The sequence below is a fragment of the Neurospora tetrasperma genome (assembly GCF_000213175.1).
Source record: "Neurospora tetrasperma FGSC 2508 unplaced genomic scaffold NEUTE1scaffold_1, whole genome shotgun sequence".
NCBI classification, from domain to species: domain Eukaryota; kingdom Fungi; phylum Ascomycota; class Sordariomycetes; order Sordariales; family Sordariaceae; genus Neurospora; species Neurospora tetrasperma.
The window spans coordinates 363,526-383,116 of NW_009799099.1; the positions used below are offsets into that span (position 1 = coordinate 363,526).

The 19,591-nt window shown below is 51.3% G+C and overlaps 10 protein-coding genes across 10 annotated transcripts; 6 read left to right on the plus strand and 4 right to left on the minus strand.

Annotated features, from left to right (window-relative positions):
* Positions 1-74: 74 nt before the first annotated feature.
* NEUTE1DRAFT_97346 (uncharacterized protein) lies at positions 75-623 on the minus strand (the record flags this gene model as incomplete). Its single annotated transcript, XM_009849197.1, has 1 exon — positions 75-623. The coding sequence occupies one exon, from the start codon at positions 621-623 to the stop codon at positions 75-77; it is 549 nt and encodes a 182-aa protein (XP_009847499.1).
* A 1,134-nt stretch (positions 624-1,757) lies between these two features.
* On the minus strand, positions 1,758-3,440 carry NEUTE1DRAFT_34736 (uncharacterized protein; the record flags this gene model as incomplete). Its single annotated transcript, XM_009848771.1, has 2 exons — positions 1,758-3,027; positions 3,094-3,440. Coding segments are annotated over 2 exons (1,617 nt in total), but the record flags the coding sequence as incomplete, so codon positions are not given.
* Positions 3,441-3,674: 234 nt separating this feature from the next.
* Positions 3,675-6,788, minus strand: NEUTE1DRAFT_74905 (uncharacterized protein; the record flags this gene model as incomplete). Its single annotated transcript, XM_009849198.1, has 3 exons — positions 3,675-6,142; positions 6,553-6,605; positions 6,673-6,788. 3 exons carry the CDS (start codon positions 6,735-6,737, stop codon positions 3,675-3,677), a joined length of 2,586 nt encoding a protein of 861 aa, XP_009847500.1.
* Positions 6,789-7,956: 1,168 nt separating this feature from the next.
* Positions 7,957-8,388, plus strand: NEUTE1DRAFT_106807 (uncharacterized protein; the record flags this gene model as incomplete). Its single annotated transcript, XM_009849199.1, has 1 exon — positions 7,957-8,388. The coding sequence occupies one exon, from the start codon at positions 7,957-7,959 to the stop codon at positions 8,386-8,388; it is 432 nt and encodes a 143-aa protein (XP_009847501.1).
* Positions 8,389-9,381: 993 nt separating this feature from the next.
* Positions 9,382-9,777, plus strand: NEUTE1DRAFT_37484 (uncharacterized protein; the record flags this gene model as incomplete). Its single annotated transcript, XM_009848891.1, has 1 exon — positions 9,382-9,777. The coding sequence occupies one exon, from the start codon at positions 9,382-9,384 to the stop codon at positions 9,775-9,777; it is 396 nt and encodes a 131-aa protein (XP_009847193.1).
* Positions 9,778-10,478: 701 nt separating this feature from the next.
* NEUTE1DRAFT_143631 (uncharacterized protein) lies at positions 10,479-11,185 on the plus strand (the record flags this gene model as incomplete). The annotated part of the gene is made up of 2 exons (XM_009849200.1): positions 10,479-10,554; positions 10,628-11,185. The coding sequence occupies 2 exons, from the start codon at positions 10,519-10,521 to the stop codon at positions 11,183-11,185; spliced, it is 594 nt and encodes a 197-aa protein (XP_009847502.1).
* Positions 11,186-11,582: 397 nt separating this feature from the next.
* On the plus strand, positions 11,583-11,996 carry NEUTE1DRAFT_143632 (uncharacterized protein; the record flags this gene model as incomplete). Its single annotated transcript, XM_009849201.1, has 2 exons — positions 11,583-11,694; positions 11,776-11,996. A coding segment is annotated over one exon (213 nt), but the record flags the coding sequence as incomplete, so codon positions are not given.
* A 1,674-nt stretch (positions 11,997-13,670) lies between these two features.
* On the plus strand, positions 13,671-14,078 carry NEUTE1DRAFT_134215 (uncharacterized protein; the record flags this gene model as incomplete). The annotated part of the gene is made up of 1 exon (XM_009849202.1): positions 13,671-14,078. The coding sequence occupies one exon, from the start codon at positions 13,671-13,673 to the stop codon at positions 14,076-14,078; it is 408 nt and encodes a 135-aa protein (XP_009847504.1).
* Positions 14,079-15,665: 1,587 nt separating this feature from the next.
* On the plus strand, positions 15,666-16,163 carry NEUTE1DRAFT_134216 (uncharacterized protein; the record flags this gene model as incomplete). Its single annotated transcript, XM_009849203.1, has 1 exon — positions 15,666-16,163. The coding sequence occupies one exon, from the start codon at positions 15,666-15,668 to the stop codon at positions 16,161-16,163; it is 498 nt and encodes a 165-aa protein (XP_009847505.1).
* A 1,402-nt stretch (positions 16,164-17,565) lies between these two features.
* On the minus strand, positions 17,566-18,357 carry NEUTE1DRAFT_34486 (uncharacterized protein; the record flags this gene model as incomplete). Its single annotated transcript, XM_009848756.1, has 3 exons — positions 17,566-18,019; positions 18,167-18,257; positions 18,321-18,357. The coding sequence occupies 3 exons, from the start codon at positions 18,355-18,357 to the stop codon at positions 17,566-17,568; spliced, it is 582 nt and encodes a 193-aa protein (XP_009847058.1).
* Between the last annotated feature and the right edge of the window lie 1,234 nt (positions 18,358-19,591).

A 19,591-nucleotide genomic window follows, 5' to 3' on the forward strand; every position in this document is an offset into this window, starting at 1 on the left:
CCTGCTTCCCATTTGCCCCTCAGAACCATCGTCCCCCAATTCCGCACCACTTCCACTTATATCCCTCATCGGATTCACCCCCTAAACCCCCCCACAGCCTCCACCCAAGCCGCATACTCCCCTTCCCCCAAGTATCCCTCCCCTCTCAACTCCTCCACGACCCCCAGCACAAAAGTCTGATCATTAAACCCCTTATCCGTCGGCGGAAACGTAATATACCGATCTACCTTCTCCAGAAACACGTCCCGCATATTTTCGTCTGCCACGCACAACGGGATGAACGTCCCTTGCATGTTGAGTAGTTGGTGCGTGGTTAGGTCGGCGGAGGGGAGGTAGTTGAAGGTTGGTTGTTGCTGGGACTGGGACTGGGACCGGGACTGTGACTGTGTATGGGACTGGGCGGAAAAAGGGGAAGAGGTGATGACGGGTTGAGGCGCCACTTCGTAGATCTCCCAGACCGAAGAAGGGGAAGTGATGGATTGCGAGGGGTGGCTGATGCCGGAATAGGGAGCGGAGATGGCGAAGAGCCACCGGTAAAAGTGGTTGCCGTAGGTTGGACGGAGTGAGGGGGGAAGGGGGAGGATGATGGTTTGGATGGAGCGTTGGCCTTTGAGGAGGGACATTGTTGATGGTTGGTGGTTAAAATTGAAGGTTGAAGGTCGTGAAAGTGATGTGAGTTCTTTTCCTGTCGATCTGTTTGACGAGTGGGTTGGCTGCCTGACCTTTTGTCTTGTTGAGACTCGAACAATGGGGAGATGTGTTTGCGGCTCGTGCCGGCCGGTGTTTGCTGTCTGTTGGGCCGTCTTCTTTCTTGCAATCGCGGGACAGAGATTAAACGTTGAGATGTCCCGTGGTCTCGATCCTTCTGGAATGTTTGTCCCTTGTTTGTTCCAAAGCTAGCAGCTAACGCTCCTGTCTTTATACCGCGTTGACGGTTCAAAGTCTCAGGCGTCTTCATGCTCGTACCTCTTGGCATTTCGTTCCTTCCAAGCACATGTCGTCCTGCGCTCTCGTTGGTTCCCAACACAACGGAAACTTCAAGGAAATAATGACAGGCAACACGTGGAATGCGGCACGGACGGGTCCGATTGGGAATGAACGAAACAACTGCAAGGTCTGATACCTCTAATGCTCATAAGCGCTTACAGTCACCTCCGCCTTCGGCCACCATGACTGTTGAAGACGGCGGGGTCTTACTAGTCGTAGTCTAACAATAGCCCCGAACTCTCACCAACTTCCATGTCGTTCATAGGTACTAATGCTCCTTCAGCATTAGTACTAACACCGTTGGCAAAAGATCTCATCCCAAGAAGTCGGACGGTGGATGTCGCAAAGTTCGCTTATGATGATATGTGCCCCATTGTCGAGGCGAAGTCAAGAACGGTGGACCGTGAGTGGTGCAACAGCCGACAGACGAGCGGAAGGAATACGGCGCTAAGAGAGAAAAGGCGCTGATTGACGGAGTTCGTGACCGGCGTCGGGGATTTACGAAGGGATAGGCATGGTGCAAAAGTGGAAGCCTAGAGCTTCCCCTTATATGTTGTGGAGTGATTTGTCACAGGTTTTCGGAGCATAACACCCGTCGCGCGTTTTATCATCAAAACACTTTGGGATTGCGGAAAGAATGGCAGAATGTCTCGCTTCATTATCTGTTGGTCGTAATCCTCAAGGATCGAAGTTGGAAAGAACCATGGCCCGGCGGATCTCACCTCCCGATCCTCTTCCTTCCGCTGATGGATTTCGCGCCATCTCACTCGCTACTCCTGTTCGAGCGAAGCCAAGAACGTTGTACTCACCAACTGCTTTATGCACAGGGCAAGATTGACCAGAAGAGAAGCAGCTGCGGCCACCACCAACACGCAAGTGACAATGCCAAAGAAGGACGAGTTCAACTCTGACTTGAACTGCACCGTGGAAAGCGCCAACGCCGCCACCGGAATGACAGTATCACTGCATTGCCCCTTCCATGACAGTCTTCTGTGGATGGCAAAGCTCACGAATGCCACAAGAGAGACAATAAGCCAGAGAGCGGCCAAGCCGAGGAGGAGCAAGGCCAGAAGGGTGCATACCACGTGAGCAACCTGCGCCGTAGCAGGCGTGCCGAACAAGTTCCCACTTGAAGCTCTTGCTTGGGTGTCGTCGCCACCAAGAATAGCACTGACGTCCTCCACTGCTCTTCCGAGCATCTGTACCGCCGCGGCACAAACACTCGCCGACCCCATCATCCACAACGAAAGCTTGATCAAGTGGACGGACGCCCATCCTTCCACCTGTATCATCTCCTGCTGCAGCACCGCAAACAGGAATAGCGTGGTGAAGAGCGCCACTCCTTCCACACAAAACGACAACACCAACACCGGAGTCGCCATGCCCACTGATAACGTTCCCAACCTCACCAACACCGACACCAACAGTCCTCCTACTAATGCCAACAGCCCCATCCCAAAAGCCGAAGTCAGCATACATCCCGGCAACACCACCCTCACCTCATTCTCTTCTTCTCCTCTAACGTTGAGTCCCTTCCTCAACACCCACCGCTCACTCTGCCCTCCCACCACCCCCATTAAAATTCCCATCACAAACACCATCGTGCCCGTCATCCACACCACCCCAACCCACCACATCACATAAGCAATCATCGTCAACACACGCCTCCTCAGCTCTTTTTCCCCTCCTCCATCAGCATTCCCCTTTCCACTCCAATGCTCAGCCTGAAGCCGGTCATCACCATACCCAGCAAGAAACACAGCAAAAGCCACCAACGTAAGCCACGCCATCGGCCAATAAGCGAGAGCCCCCAACTTGCTGGCGTTAGAAGTTAATTCAGGGCATAGCTGGCGCGGCCTAGTACAGCACTTGGAATGAACCAAGGAGCAGCAAAGCATGAGCAGCGAAAAAAGAATGAAGAGGACAACGTCGGTGATGAAGAGGGCGGTGGTGAGGGTGGTGAGGCCGTGAAAGCGGTAAGGAGGCGGGAGGAGGAAGAGGATGAGGGAGAGGAGACCGAGGGATGTGGGCCATGTGAATCTCTCTGGCGTTAGCTTTGATATGTGGGATGGGATGGGGAGGGGGTGATGTGATGGTAAAGCGTACCGAGATAAACCGCAGCTTTGGATGAGAATGTTGGATGGGCTGCGGGGACGCAAGTCCTTCCGTTGAGGCGCCGTGAACGGCTCGGCGGTTGCGTGATGTGGTCGTCGGTGTCGCTTGCGCACGATCTTTCGTCGCTCGGGACTCGGGGTTGGCTCGTTAATGAGAGTGTCACCGAAGAACTCGGAGATCTTGGAGCTGGGCCTCGCAGCCGCATCGAGTATGATTGGAATGACGCCCTCTTGCTTTTTGACGCTGTACATGATGCTCGCTATGTGATCGAAAGTGTTGATGTGGGAGACAAGCTGGGCAGAAGGCTTGCAGGTGCGTCTTGCATACCTACAGTAGGTAGATCAGGAACTGTTGACCGTCCAACGTCATGATGAGTTGTTTGACTGTAATTCACAAGGGAAGCCTGAGCGGGCGGTCTGTGCCACGCAAGGATTTTGATGATCACAACCACGAACCATACCAATTTCTCGATTTTTTTCATTCGACATGCTACTGCCAAGAACAGAGATGTATACCACCCACCTTTACAGAAGCTGATGATTGAGATATTCTACCTTCCTCGTGTCAAATCATCAAATCCTCACCTCCTTCACGTCCTTATCCAACACCGGCGGCCAAGGACCAGCGGGCAACTCCACCCTCCGCTCATGGTGGTGGTGCAGCTCCGCAAGGAAGACACTCGTGACGCGTTCATACAGCGGGCCAGCGTCATCCTCCCCAACCTTTCTAAAAAGCAGAAAGTGGAAATCGAGGAAATTTGTCGACTGAGGGAAACTTCTCGAGTAGAAGTACAGACCCAGCAGGGATACACAGCTTCCGTTGACTTGCTCAAACAAACCCGGCGGTAAGTCCTGTTCCTTGCCTACCAAAAATGGCGGGGACACGTACTTCCAAACACAGGAGATGGTGCCTTTTTGGTCTTGGACTTCAGTACATACGAGGTCTGCCTCAAAGACTGAGCCGGTTATGCTGAGGTAGTCCGGGAACTTGCCGATGATTTCGGAGCGCTTGAGGATTTCGGAGTGGTCCGTTATCCAGTCCAACTCCTTGTCTTTAAAGGCAAACTTGATGCTGACGGGAATTTGGCTTGTTCCGAAGCCTTGACCAGTCGTCAAGCGACCGGGAGTGACGCTCGCGTCGTGGCTTGGAAGGCTCTTCCAGCCGGCCCAGGTCCAACTTGGGAGGACTGTTCTACGCGGTGAAACCTCGGTGGTATTGTTACCCGTGGCGGCGCAGTCAGGCTTCGCCAGCCATTCATCCTTCCAGAAAAGGCTTCCCAAAAGCTCGCAAACGCTTACCGCAGGATGAGTGTCAACTTCAAAGAAGATTCCCTGCGGCGGAGAGACCCGATACTCATCAGCCTTAAGATTCTCCGGCACCCGCGAATGTTCCGGTCCACGATACGGCAAGCCCCAAACGAACCTCAAGGGTGTTTGATCCCGATACGTCTGGATGATCCCCTTCATAGCGTCCAGGCCATCCATGTCATACGACAAAGTCCTGTTCATGAACTCTCCTACCCGTACCCAAAATGCAGACTCCCAGTCCCACCAGTCCCAGGGGTAGGGAAACACGGCTTCCTTCTTGCTGATGGATTTCCCTACGTGGTCTCGCCGCGCGAGATGTTCTCTCTTACGGTGTGGCTTTTGATACCCCCATTCCCGCCCGTTAAACTCTAATTCGCCTGTGGTGTGCATCTCCTGGCACTGAAAGTAGACATGTCGATCGGAAAAGACGAGTCTGCGCTTGGAAAGCAGGCCCTCCTGGTACGTCCAGCCGCGGGAATGCCACTTTGCCGTACGGATCTCCGTATCAGGCGGATTGAAGTAAATGAGTTGCAAGTGGTTGTTGCCACCGTTATAAGGAATGTCGGTCCAGAGCTGCGGAATACGTGGGGCCGAGCTAACTCCCGGAAGGCCGTACTCTGCGTCCTCGCCGGCGGCGCCAATGATGGTGAGGATTGAAAGGGAGTAAATGCTACCCATGTTCTGGATCTGTATGTGCTTTGCGTATGGGTCGTTCTGGGGGATGCAGTACCGATCCACCCAAAGGTACTTGTACCCAAGTTTCAGGGTAACTATCATGGCGTCGTTGACGATCTTTGGGAGTTGGTCACCCTCGGGGAGCGTGGGAGTTGTCATTGAAGTGGCGCCTGAGGTGCCCCATACGTAACTTAGTGTGACGTATCGAGGCTTGCCGAGGCCTATTGCTGGCACTATCTTTCTGCTATGGCAGTCAATGAGACACAGTCCCGGAATGGTGTCGGAGAGAGGAAACGACGGTGCGTCGATACAGGTTGAGTGCTCAATCTCGCAAAAGGTCAACCACTGCTTAATAACATCATAGTTAACTGTGTCTGACACCCCTTCATCCTCGCCGCCGTGATCCTGGCAGGGGAGGATGTAATGAGTCTCGGACCATGTTCGGTGCAGCTTGCTGACCCAAGGACTTTGCTTGTTTCCGTCTGGACACACTCTAAGTTCCAGTACTTCCACATCAAAGAACCCTGTGTCGGCACCGGGGTCATCGCACGCAAAAGCGGTGGCACCTGTTATCCTGCGGGTACCAGGCTCGATATAGCCACTGTTGGAAAACTCCTCGACCGGAAAACCCATTCTTGATGAACAGGCTGCAAAGAAGGCGCACGTCGGGCACGTATCGCGGTTGTTCATGCTCACGCGCCACGTCTTTTTTGGTTCCCAGCACGGCCGTAAGGTGTGGAAATCCAGATATGCTAAAAGGTTGAGGGTGCGCCATGATTGTGCTTTGATACCTTTGTTCGGTTCGAAGATGTTGTGGAGTTTGATCCATTGGCATTCGTGGCATAAGCCTAGATCCTCGGTCTTCTGTTGTCGGGGTTTGAATGCCTTCCTCAAACAATTCGCTGCTCGAGCTGCTGCGGTAAAGCGTTGCCATGACCGGGACCCCGACCTCTCTTTTCTGGCTGAGAAGGATGAATCCGGGATTCTCATAACTTCTTGATTCAATACTTTGGGCTCCTCCGAGCGGAAATGCCGGGTCCAGGCCATAGTAGGACGGGCTATTCAGGCTGTGATGGAGAGGAGCAATGGATGTTGAGCGTGAGAATGACAGCTCACGCTTTCAGGAGCCTGTCAATATTCCAATCGATTACACCGCCTACATCGATGTTAGTTGAAGAAAAGAGGGAGCCATTCCAGTGATTCTTACCAACGTCGATGTCACTTTTCTCACAAAGAAACCGTCGATAATTTTCTTTTCGATTGGGTTGAGGACGATGAAGTCGTTTCAACATGCAAGCCCAAGCATAGGTACCATCGAAATACCCGCTGGAACCAGCAGGGATTCAGCGAGCCATATGTCCATGTTTCATGCGCTATCTTACCCAAGAGCCAATCCGAGTTAGGAGTAACTTTGACGCGTTAGCTGAATGGAATCGGAGATCTTCATTGGAGGCCTGGAGCCACTCACCGTTACAGCCAACCGCCCGCTGCCCGTAAGCGCCGGCGATGAGACGGGCCACTCTGTCGGGTAGAGGTAGCTGGTCATCTTCGCTTGTGCCTGATGCCGTGTAAGGAACGCACAGCTTACACAAAAGCCTTCAAGCACCTAATTCCATCGATCTTCAACAAGACTGCCTCGACCGCGGGACACATCTGGAGTTGTCTGTGGATATCGAGAATGTTTGGGGCTCGGGAGGGTGGTTTGGTGTTGAGTTTGTGCGCTGTGGATTGATTCGTTGTGCTGGGTTTTGGCGGAATGCTGTTAGTGCTAAAATAGGGGAGGATGGCGCTGTGGAAACAGGGTGTAGATCTGGGTCCACAGGGCTGAAATGTGCCACCCCTGCGAGCCTCCACTACTTGTACAGGGGCACCAAACTTGGCAACCTGAACACAATGTCACCATCAAAACAAAACAAAACACTCCATGGACACTCGGCTACGAGTCCACCAGACGACACAGAGAACACTCCAAGGCACCGCTGTCAGACATTTCTTTCACAGGATATGGGGCAGCCCTCCATATCTTGCCATCCCCAATTCCATACCGCCAGACCCAACCGTGAACAGCGACACCTGTAAGCGGATGGACCAGGCCTCATCCCCTGAGCGCCGAGTCCACCTTGGATGCTCCGATGCATTTCCATTCTCAACTCGTGCTCATGTTGGAGTATTCTCAGGTGTGGAGGTGAGTGTTGGTGAGCGTTTGTTGTTCTCATTCGATGGGCTGGACACGACGTGTGTGCAAACTGCTATGGCAGTTTCTACCGCCAAAATTGGATGAGTTACGTTTCAGAGGGCCTGTTGATATGGCGCCATTTGTGGACGAGTAAATGGAGGCTTTTGGAGATGAGGTGTTCCTGTCGTTCTTGAATGGGCTTTGTCATGGACCGTACAAAGGAGGGGGAGGAGGAGATGAGAAGTTGCGAGATGATGCTAGACTGGAGTGTAAAAGGTTGAAGAAGGCGGTGGCTCCCAGAGGTGTTGTTGCGGAGGAGTTTTGAGAACGTTGGGATTTTTGACGGATTGCACTCGTTGATACTGTGGTAAGGGCACTTTGCCGGTCGTTGGCAAAATATGAAAGTTACCTCTACAGTTTGGTATAACTTTACCTCTACGGTAAATAAAGGGCCCCGCAAACGCCACCTCCTCCTCCTGCTCCTCGTCCTCCTTCTTGTCTCCCCGCCCTCTCCCTTTCTCTTTCTTGTTTTCTCGCAATCAACCAGAAGTCACGCCGTCCTTTCTCTCGGCTCATCTGGGTCTTGTTAGCCCGTTCGTCCTTCGCTCACCATCGCGTAAGTAGGGTAGTCACGTCCCCCCTCTGGAACTGAGTGTACTGACAATGGAAAGTGAGGTAGAGCTCAAACAGCCCACAATGCCCAAGATGATCAAATACACCGCGGAGCATATGCTCGCCCAGGTCATGGACAATATCGACGGCACCGATCCTACTTTGGAGGCCCTCAAGCTCTATCCCATCCCGGAGCTCGAGACGGATCTGTCCAACTACGATCAGTGGGAGCGTGTGTTAGACTTTCATCTTCAATACTATGGCCTGGATGAATTGGTTGAGTTCATGAAGATTGACTATCCGCACGGTCCCGGGCGCGACGACTTCAATACGACAGACCACTGGCACCGTTGGCAGCGTCATTGCCTCCATGCGTACTCGATTATCAACTCAAAGGCCGCGAAGGTCATTGAGCAGGGCTGTCTGTTGGACGACTGGGGCCCGATCTCTCATTGCCCTCATGATCTTTTGGAGGCGATTCGCGAATACAGGCGGGAAGTTTTCAATTTGGACTGAACCATCTTTCGGCAAATGAGCTAGTCAGACATCTAACCAGACCAACCGACAACTAAGCATTGTGTGACGGAGATCGCCGATTTCTGCTAGGACTTGGGCAATGTAATAGCGGAGTTTTCACTTCCAGGTCAGAAACATGTCAGATGTCGCTTCAGGGATTCAGGTCAGGCACTAAGCTCGCACAAGTTCGGTTCGACAGTCAGCGGTCACTTGCGGAGGAAATTGTTCCTGGTGGTAACAATGAACATGGGAAGAAGCTCAACTCAAATGACTAGGTGGTTGAAGAGTGGAAGGGGGCTTCTCTTGAAGGTGATGGGGTGAACCAAAGCCATGGTTGGAAGGGGGAAAAAGTACGTAATAACCGCAGTCACAAATAGCTCCTCTTGAGCAGAATGGACCGGTTGTTGCCACATTCTTCCTCAATGCAGGATGAGCATCGTGTTACCTTTCTTGCGAGCATTCAACGACCCATTCCTTCCTCCATTGACTTCCCATTTGTGGCCGTGACGTCATGCTTCCCTTCGATGTGCCATCCTTAAACACTGTTCAGTGGAGGTAATCAATGGCTCCTCCTGTGTTGACACCTGTAGGCGACCGGCAGTCCGAACCAACCCCGCGGGACGGCGGACACATCTCCATGACAACGAACCCCTCCAGTCCCCATTCACTACCATGACCATTCACTGTGCAAGAAATTGTCTGCCCGTTTGTTTGCAAGAAAGGTAATAACTCAACTTTGGGTGGCCCAGTCCTTTCCTCTTCCGCATCACTCGTGTGCTGGACACCCCTTCAACTACCTCTAGGTATCGCGCTCCAGTATTCACTTCCACAACTCTCTGTCACGCAACGAAACAGCCATCCACGGAGTCCGCTGAGGTGAGATGTGAACTTCCTGTCTTGACTTGCATTTTTTTCAGTTTTTATTCCTTTATCGACTCGCACCAAAATCTACTTGCTGACATCTGAAATCCAGTCCAGATCTTGACAATCACCATGATCTCAGCACCGCAAATTATTTCGCTGTCTGAGCCCAGCCACCCGCTCAATCTCATACCGATTCCCGAGCTGGAGGCGGATATGTCAAACTTCAGGCAGTGGGACCACGCTGTGACGTTCCATCTACGGATTCACAATTTGTTGGATTATGTCACTCCTTTCGCCCTGAAGGAGCCGACTACGGAGGAAGAGCGCCATGCCCAGGAGACTCACTCCCTGCATGCCTATTCTCTCATCGCCTCGAAGATCGAGAGAATCGGCCCCGAGTTCGCAAAGTATTTCGGGAGACAGTTATTCACCGACCAGCCGCACTGCTTTCACTTCAACCCGGGAAAACTTTGGGCCGACATTCATCTGTTGGGCCGCAATACTCTTTTCCCTCGTACCTCGTAGGTTGGAAAAATCGCCAACCCAAAGTTACAGTAGGAGTACAGAGATACAGGAGTACACCATGGCGGGTTGCAATCCACAGAGCTTGCCTGAATCGACCAAGAGGACGCCAGCAGCTTTGATAATTCGGCTCAACAAGAACCGGGTGGCTTCTAATTCTCCGACGATGGAAATTCCAAAATCCAAGGGGACCGGAATACAATGCTTATTGGCTGAAGAAGACCTGTAGGAGGCAATGATGGCAAGGGTGGACTGTTACAGGTTTTGTGATGGCAGCAGAAATTTGGGCGAACATTGTAATCCGGTGAATTGGTATCCGTTTTATAAGGCGCTTTTTGTTAGACACCAGGCTGCTACAGCGAGGCTAGGTACAGTGGGTTTTGTTTCGACCTTCCAACAAGCATGTTCTTCCCAAGAAAAGGGTATGATAGGTCCTCCTGATATAAAGCCTCTCTTATCTACCTATGCGCGGACACTTGCCCATTACTGATTTGAACTATGACTTGTCCATTGCCTGCCTTTGTCCATGTGTGCCTAGTAAACTCCAGAAAAACGCCTACCATTTTCAGGCAGAGTTCTCTCCGCTGTTGCCAGAAGTGAACAGAAGAAAAGAACCAAAGCAACCCAGGTATATAACTGTCCGCTATCACAGCCCCAGGCAATTCATTAACCTACCTAGGTACGTACCCTTGACACTAGACCTTCCTCTATTGCCCATCACTTTTCACGATCGTCACGAACATCATGAACCCACAACCAGAGCCCTCAGCTATCCCCATCGTAAGCCTCCTGTTCTCCCTCCCAAAATCCTACAAGCATCAATCCCATCACTAACTCCCCAACCCACCCACAGAGCCTCCTCTCCCGAGCTCCATCACCCCCGGGCCTCACCGACACCTCCTGGACCCCAGGAACCCACGACCCAGAAGACAAAGCCCTCGCCCTAATCCCCATCCCTCCCCTGAATCGAGATCTCTCCAACTACCAACAATGGGAACACGCGCTCTGGTTCCACATCGTCTACCACCGCCTCGTCGACTTTCTGCTGCCAACAAGATACCCCAACCGAGAGTGTCCGGAGGCTGAAGATAAAGATAATTGGACACGCAGGGTTCTGCATACGTATGCGATTGTGTTTGCTAGTGTTGGAAGGGAGGTGTTGGAGGATATGGCGATGGATGGGGCGCTGGGGTTTGAGGTGTTTGGGGATAGGGATTATTGGGCGCCGGAGTTGATGGAGGGGGTGCAGAGGTATAAGGAGTTGGTTGAGGGGAGGATGGCGAGGGACTCAAATGAGGTGGATGAGGTGGATGAGATGGACGAGGCGGATGAGGAGGATAATGAGAATGATGAGGATGAGTTGCTTGTCCAGTTGAGGATGTGGACGTCGGTGGATGGGGTGTTTCAATGATTGAGGGTTGGAGGAGATAGGTCGGGAAGTTGGGGTTAATAAGGATAATGGGGAGTGTTTGACCTGTCGAGGCTTGATGTTGAAGTGCATCAGTGGTAGTCGATCTAGAATGGGAACTCGCTGCAACAGTAACACCAGTGCCTACTAGACTAGCATGTGATTCAGGCCGTGACGTGAGAGGTAACGGTTGTTATGCAGGGCGTTGATGCCTGAATCTTGATACTACATTTCGGAAGGCAGGCACGGCGGTGAGGCACCTGCACCAAGCCGCCTACAAACACCTGATATGGAGGTCTCCGACTGGATCTGCTTTCTTCCCCGCTCCAACCACGAATCTCTTCCTTTTAAACGCCCAGCGGCCACCTTTCACCAGTTTTCGTTCTCTCATTTCCCACCACGTCTTTCCAGTCTTTCACCTTCGCGACATCATTGGATATTGGATTCTTCGCCATCCTGACCTTGAGGTGGATCTTGTTCCAAGGCTGCAAAATCATCGACTGTGAGGTCTGGTAAGTAGGATGGCACATCTGAGGTGTTTTTCTGGTGAATACCTAGCAAGGGAGCCAAACATCACTAACCCAGGCGATCAGGAAAACATGAGCAACACGATAGAGCTTCCTACCGACTTGGACACCAGTTTGGCTCTCAAGTTCATTCCCATTATTGAGTTCCAGGAGAACTTTTCCAACTTCGAGGAATGGGAGCACTCTATTCGGTTCTGTCTCCGCTACCACGACCTTCTTGAATTCATTGAGGGCAACCAGGAAAGCCAACTTTCCGACGACGAGTATCGCCGGCGTCGCTGCTTTGTGTATGCCCTCATTTGGAAGTCGTCGGTAGGGATTTTTCGTCCGTCGCAACTCAGGAAAGATCTGGAAAAAGAGCTGTATCAGGATCGCGAACATGATCCCAGGCACCTTTGGAAAGTTCTTCATAACTGCTGCGATGCTATTCTAAATCTTCCAATTATAAGACGATGAAGGTCCAAGGTTATGAGTCCTAGCAGGATTCGTGTGAGGTTAGGCGGGAAAGGGTCCCTTCAGATTGCAGTTGGACTTGGGGTTAGGTAGATTGGAAGAAGTGGAACTCAATGCAGCGATTTGCAAAGAATAAGGTGTGAAAATCCAGGCGAGTGAGAATGCTCAATGCAACACAAGGGCAGGAGGTAACCTGGAGGCTAGAGCTTGCATGCTTACCTGAACCCGGACACTGCATACGATTGGGCTGCCGCGCATACGAACTAGACCTCAAGAGGAATCCAGGTCATGGTACCGAGCCCGCAAAGTTCCGCATTTAAACACCTTTCCCCGTTTACCTCCTCGTCCACCACAAACCCCTCTCTTTTCCACCTTTCACTGCGCCACAGCCCACTCAGCTTCTACTACTTGGCAATCTTCATCGCCTTATTAAGCCGCGCCGCCATTCTTGCCTAGAGTTCTTTTTCCATTCACTGTCGCGTAAGTCGCCGAGCACGCCCTTCATACAGATAAATCTAGCCGACATCTGGACGTTGTTAATGTCTAAAAGGCAACCTGGCAATTTACGTGTCAATATGAGCACCCTAGCCCAGCTGTCCGCCGGCCAGGAAGTAGACAGCACGATGGAATTAGCCCTCAAGTTCATTCCAATTATTGAGCTTCACGCCAACATCAGCAACTTCAACGAGTGGGAGCATTCCATCCGGTTCTATCTGGACTACCACGGTCTTTACAGTTACATTGACCCCAACTTTGAAATTCGATGCACTTCCGGTCCCATTCATCACCATCGTTTATTCGTATATTCCCTTATCTAGGGATCGACCAAGGAAACTTTGCGCCGGATGAGCAAACAAATGAGCAACGAACTATATAGAAACCACCAGCATAATCCGAAGCTACTTCTCGAGGCTCTCCACGACTACAGATCATTCTACGTCCTTCTAGCTACAGGATCTAAAGTAGAGGTACTGGAAGTATATGAAGACTGGAGATAAGAAGTAGGAGTTCTATAAGATAGAGGTATAAACCTCAAGGATGCAATTAACGAAATCATGTTTTCGGGTGTCAATGACAGAAACGAGAAGGAGAAGCGACAGTACCGCCAGCCTAGAGTGAAATATTGGACGGAAGTTTGGGTGAATAGAAGGATGGTGAATGGACAACACGGCACGGCCAGCATAAATACGTCCCCATATATATCTCCCCTACTGCAAACTTCTTCCTTTTCCGATTTCCACCTATCACTTCGTCGACGGCCATTCTCATCCTTTGAAGTCTTAAGGGATTTTCAGCACCGAACCGCCGTACGAGCCGCCTTTCCACCTTCAACTTGAAGAATAGCATCCTTCCGACTCGTAAAGTCGCTTACCGCGTAAGCAGTCTTCAGCACTCCTTATATCGGTTATCTCCACTACTAACCAACCCCAACCAAATTATCCCTCATCAGGCTAATAAAACGAAAAAAGAGCCCCACCTCTACGATAAATCCCACATGCGCAGCTACCATGGACACATCCGAGGCGCTCAAACTTGTCCCTGTTCCGGCACTCTCCAGGGACATGTCGAACTTTGGCGAATGGAAGTTTGCCGTCAGGTTCCATCTCAGCTACCACAATGTTGGCTGTTTCGTTGAAGAGAATGAGGACGGTCACCAACCTGATATTACTGCCAAGATCTGGAGAGTGGAGAAAGATATTGGCCCTGCCGCGCCAGTCATCTCCCAGGATGAGCGCCGTTGCCGTCGCTTACTCGCGTACTCCATCATCTGGTCGTCCGCCAAGGACCTTATTGGGTTCTTGAAGAGACGGTTCGGCAATAAGCTGCAGCGCGAGGTTGACCAATTTGATCCCAAGATACTGTGGCAGATAATTCTGATGTACCACAAGACTTGCGGCCCAGCGCAGTACGCGTAGAGGTAGTTTGCTTTCGTTTCGCAGACTTACCCGAACTCCAATCTGTGGAAGTGGAGGAATCACTTTCTTCGAGATACGAAGTGGCAGTTGGCATGTTTACCTCTACTAGCGCATTATGGTCACTGTCTTACCGGACTGGAGTTGGTCAACTCAGTGTTATGGTAGTGCAGAGTTTGGAGGAGTAACGAGGAACCAAGCGGGAACTTCCTTGGTTTCTTTGCTGCATGGAAAGAACGTTAGGTACCTCTACCTATCTTAAGGAAACTATCACGGAACACAGACATAAAGGACGGATTCACAACAAGACGGAGGAATGAGTTAAATGAAACGAATAGACTCAGCGTAGATACCTGTGATGAATGAAAGAGAAACAACTTCCCCCATCTTCCGCAGAATTTCCGTCTTTGATGTAATCGCAAGCGTGAAATCATATCTTTGATTCTGATCTTTTCCCGTTGCGACATTCGAAAGAAAGACCTGCTGTGACTGCCTAACCACCGCACTCTTGAAGGAGGGAACAAAGTGAATGGCAGAATTACAACGAAAACAATGGAAGGTCGCGACTGACAATTTTGGATGCCGGGGACCTGATACAAAGACACAGCCTCTTCCTTGCCCGCCTCCCCCCAACTAGAACCTTCCAGTCCTTTCCCTCAATTCTCACTCGTAAATACTAGGTCGTACTTGCCACTCTACATCTGTACTTGAATAGGTCACGACGGCCACACTAAGCGATACCGAGAGACAAAAGAGAAGCGTGCACTATTGCAAAACCGGCACGGGCCCAGCTTTCCAAGAAGAGAAGAACCTTCCCGCTCCCCAGGTCGCTGAAACCATATAATTCAATAGTACAGATCTTCCAGCGCCTCCAGTAGCCAATGTAATAGTGCACCGGGGCCGAAAACGCGTTGGTATTCTCGTAGGTTGCAGCTGGTTTCGGATTCGATCTAGGCTTGAGCAGCCGAGCTTTTTTTGCTTTTTTCCCGCTTTTTGTGTTCTTCACGTTTTCGACAGTCATTGACGCACTTGTTTGGAAATGAGCCGCACTTAAAGCTGTGCCACCCCTCTTCTCTGCTCATACAACTTTGTCTTTTACACCACCAACGGCGTCATGTCATGAGAGTCTTTATTGGTTCCATCTTGAAGGGTTTCAGTACAATAAGTTCGTTGTTCAGGTCACTCATGTACCTACAAACCTATGCTAAAATGGCGAGTGAATGGTAGAACGAAAGAATGGAAGGTGTTGGAAGTCTGTGCTCTGGATTCATGCCCCCTTCACTGAGCTTCTGGGCCACATTCACTGGCATTGTGTCCCCTCCTGATAATATTTCTAGGCAGCCCGGGCTTAGATTCATCCCTCCTTCTTCTTTACCTCTACAAAGTCAGGACTATTTCCTGTCGCCGCCTATCACCTCCGCAGTGAGAAGGACACAGTCGACCCTCGACTCTCAACTTCTACTCAACATTGTTGAAGTCCGCTACTACTCCATCGTTGCAGAACTTCTTTTCCCCGTAAGTCTGAACCCTCCCTTCATCATTTCCTTCCCTTTCTAACACCAAACCAAGTATCCATCGCCACCATTCACAATGGACCTAGACCTCCACGACCCCGACAACGACGCGCTCACGCGTTTCCCCATCCCTCAACTCGCCGAAGACCTCAGCAACTACTACGCCTGGCAACACGCGCTCTACTTTCATCTGCGCTACCACGGCGTCTTTTATTTCATCACCGGCCACGAACAAAGCCGCTGGGACTTGCGCTGGCAATGTGGTGACGACGACGACGGGAATCCGAATCCGCCCACCAAGCACGACCGCAAGAACTACCAGCGTCGCAACATGCATGCCTACGCGATCCTGTTTTCGAAAATCGGAAATATCGTCCCGGCACTCCTGGCGGCTGGTTGGGATGGCGATAAGGATTCGTTTGGGTTTCGGACGGATTTGTTGTGGAATCGAGTCCAGGAGCTGAGGCAGCGGGAGCAGCAGGACAGGGACAGGGACAGGGACAGGGCAGCTTCGCATCTGGGTACCAATCATTCCATGTCGTCGCGCGCGATCAGTTTGACGGATGATGAGTAGAAGCTATAAGGTAGCTGGGTTGGGGTAACGGGGTAACTGGGAGCGTGGTTACTACAAGCTAGGAGCGAAGGGGATGGATGCATTGCCCAGCAATGGACGACATCTAGCTACATCGTCGTTGTCCGAAGGGAGGGACTGTCACTTGTGGCGCTTGTAGGCGACTTTTGCTGGAGAAAAATTGCCTGGAGTCATCAACGAGCAAGATAGGTAGGTACCTAGCTGCCTCCTGCCCTTGGTACAGCGGAACATAAACCCAATCATAATTTTGTTGACTGCTCCTGTCCACTTCCCTCAGATCTGTTTGAAGCTGAATCCTATTGGGTCGTTGTCCTTTGCTACCTCCGACTGCTTCACTGATTTCCCTTTATCATCCCCAACAGTGCGACGTTTGCCTCGGCCCCTCATCCTCAAAGCCGTTTCCAGCGTCAACATCGGGCAACAGCCAACTGAACAAGCATGGGATAGGGAAACGAATAGCGACTCAATATAGCCAAGCATGAATAACGGAGGTATAGAGGAGGATGGAGACGTAGACGGCGAGTGTCTGGCTGTGTGGTTGGTGACGAGCAGACATGGGTTCCTGCTGGCTTCGATTCCAGTGGGTCAGCGCTGTTATGGACGATGCTGGATGGAGAGCCGGAGTACTTCGCTTGAGAAAGACACTCATTTTTGAACAAAGAAAATAATAATCTTGTATCTATTTGATCTTGCTGTACGAGGCCGGCCGTCTTCAGAAATACTTCTCTAGCCATGAATGTTCTGTCCAAATCGTTGAAGTATTGTTTTCGTCGAGTGACCTTTTATAAACAAAGTACTGCCGTCATAACATGCAGCGGGGCCTTAACTTTGTGTAGTCCACTAACGACCTGGACCAGCGCTACTCCGCTATCGATACTCGCACTAAAAGTGGCAGCGACAACGATAGCAGCCCATCACTTCACATATCCATCATTTTGCCATGGTGAATGAAGTTTGTTGCAGCTATCATTACTGGACGTAACATTTCCTCTATTATCAAATTTGATCACCATTTGCCGTACAGCTGGCAGATGAAAGAATGCCGGGCATTTCGCCAGCCACCAAGCGAAGTTTTTGGAGATTGTTCTTTACCCGTTCCGTTCTGAGATGTCGCGGCTGAAAATCATCTGACGGATTGCTACTTCGCGAGTTCCAGACCGATGTTACGCCTCTAGTCTACAAGACAACTGCTGCTGTCGCAGGATACGTCACCAACAAACGGTATCATGCCTCCGCACTAACATACGCTTCACTGTATTGTGAAGGAGCAAATTCTCTCTGACCATCATGTGCACCATTTGTCCCTCCTTCATTACGACCAAGCCCGCGTGGCTTAAACATGAGCAGTTTCTTCGCGCAATAGCAAAGATGCGATCCCTGCCTACTACGTCACAACTTGGTCCTCAGCATCCTCCAACATCTTCGCAAAGTCATCTCTGTCAAAAGCCTTCGAGGCATTCCACGTCTTGCTCCAATCGGTCAGCCATCTTCCCTGCACTTCCGTTAACCCCTGACTATAGACCCATTCGCGGTCATCATGGCCAAGGTCGTCCTCATCAATGTCTGCCTCCCTCATAGCCATAGGGTGAACCTCAATACCCAACGTGCGGAGACAACGGCGCATGAGGATGTACTCATGCTTCTCAAATTTGGCATCATCCCGAAGGTAACCGCAGTAGAACAAATGAAGCAGCATGCGGTCCTTGAGTGAATCAGAGCGCGTGCCAAACCTGATGTACCGGGTAATGTAATTCCACAACTCCTGGGGGTCGAAGTCGTAATCGTCATCGTAGGCTCTCAGACCAGCGCTGAGCAGCTGCGGCATGGCCCATTTAATTCTGCCGTTGAGTATGGTGAAAGCATGCGCGCGTCGTCTACGCCAAGAACCAGGAGACTCCACGTCGGAATTGGCCTGGCCCTTCTCGTGAGTTCCATCAATGAAGTCCAGCAGACCGTAATGGTTGAGATATAGTCGCACTATATACTTCCACTCCTCGACGTCACAGGGGCCGATAAGCTGTGGAATAGGTGGGAGAAACTCCAGATGCGGCGAGGTGTTACCACAAGGGCATCGGCCTGGAATAGGATTGGCGTCCCGTCAGTCCGCTGTCACTGTTGTGGAATGTGGAATAGACTTACTAGGTGAGGAACTGCCTGTCATTTGGTGATCCGACATCTTCGCGAAGGTCTATCGATGTGACTACGACAAGGCTTTCTGTGCTTCTCGAGTATACCTTTTGCGGAAAGGACGTCTGAATGTTGGGTGCTGATTGGGAAAGAATGGCCGTAATTGCGCCGTGAGGGGGTGACCGGACAGCAGGATCTGCGTGACAAAAAGCACACTCCGAGGTTCTCGTTTTCCGTTGTGGGAGAGGCAGGTATCGGAAGGCTAGAAGGCGAAAACGAAAAGGGCTCGAGTCTGGAGGTGTCCAACAGAAGAGGAGAAAACAGGAACTACGGTAGGCAGCCTAGTTAGGTATACCGGGAAGGGTGTACGTCAATGGGCAAGGCCAGTGAAGACGGCCTAGGGCACAGACTTCCAACAGCAGGTCTTGGTGCGTGCTGAGAGTGGGATTGAATAACCGAAGCCTTCGTATACCGTACTCACTTGCCGAGACCGCCGCGGATCGTGGACACGTAGCAGTCAAGATATCCGTTGATATTGTGTGAAAGAAAGCGATAACACAAGAGGAGGAAAAAACGGGAAGTGAAGGGAGGAGGGGCGCGGGGAAAAGGTGGCGAAGTGCGGCAAAAAAAAACAAATTAGGAGGGACGGTTAGGTGGAATTGTGGAAGGAGCGTTTGGCAAGTTACTGACCAGTTTGGAGGAAGGAGCAGCTATACGGTGTGAGGATAAGGTACTACTTCTACCTTGTAAAGTTACAGACCACTCACTCACCTCCCGTCTGAAAATGCAGCGCTATCTCACCTCAGGCAACACAGCAACCCAAGTCCTTGGTTCTCGCTATTGTTCCCACGAACACCATCAAAGGTCAATCCTCATATACCGATCAGTCGGTAAATGTCCCCCCACATAAACCGAACGCAGCTTCGGCGGTGCCCCCAGTTCTGTCAGATTATGTGTGAGTACCGCCCGATAACCGTGAAGATCCCGCACAGCCGGATACACACCGTCCCTCGCAGCACGCGGGTATCGATCCACGTGCTGCTGACGGGTGTAGACGAACATGTCTGACAGCTTCAGATATCTCAAGTCTTTCAGCTGTGGAAGACACGACAGCTTTTGATCTTGCCCGAACATCTTGACCCAGGCTGCATCGTCGGTTTTCCGAGATGCCATCATCTAACACCACTCAAAGTGCTGGAGCGTTTCTTGGTGCGCGAGCAGGATGGTGTTGATGTTGTGACTTTGGCTGAACAAGCCCCATCCTTGGGCATTGAAAAGTCTCA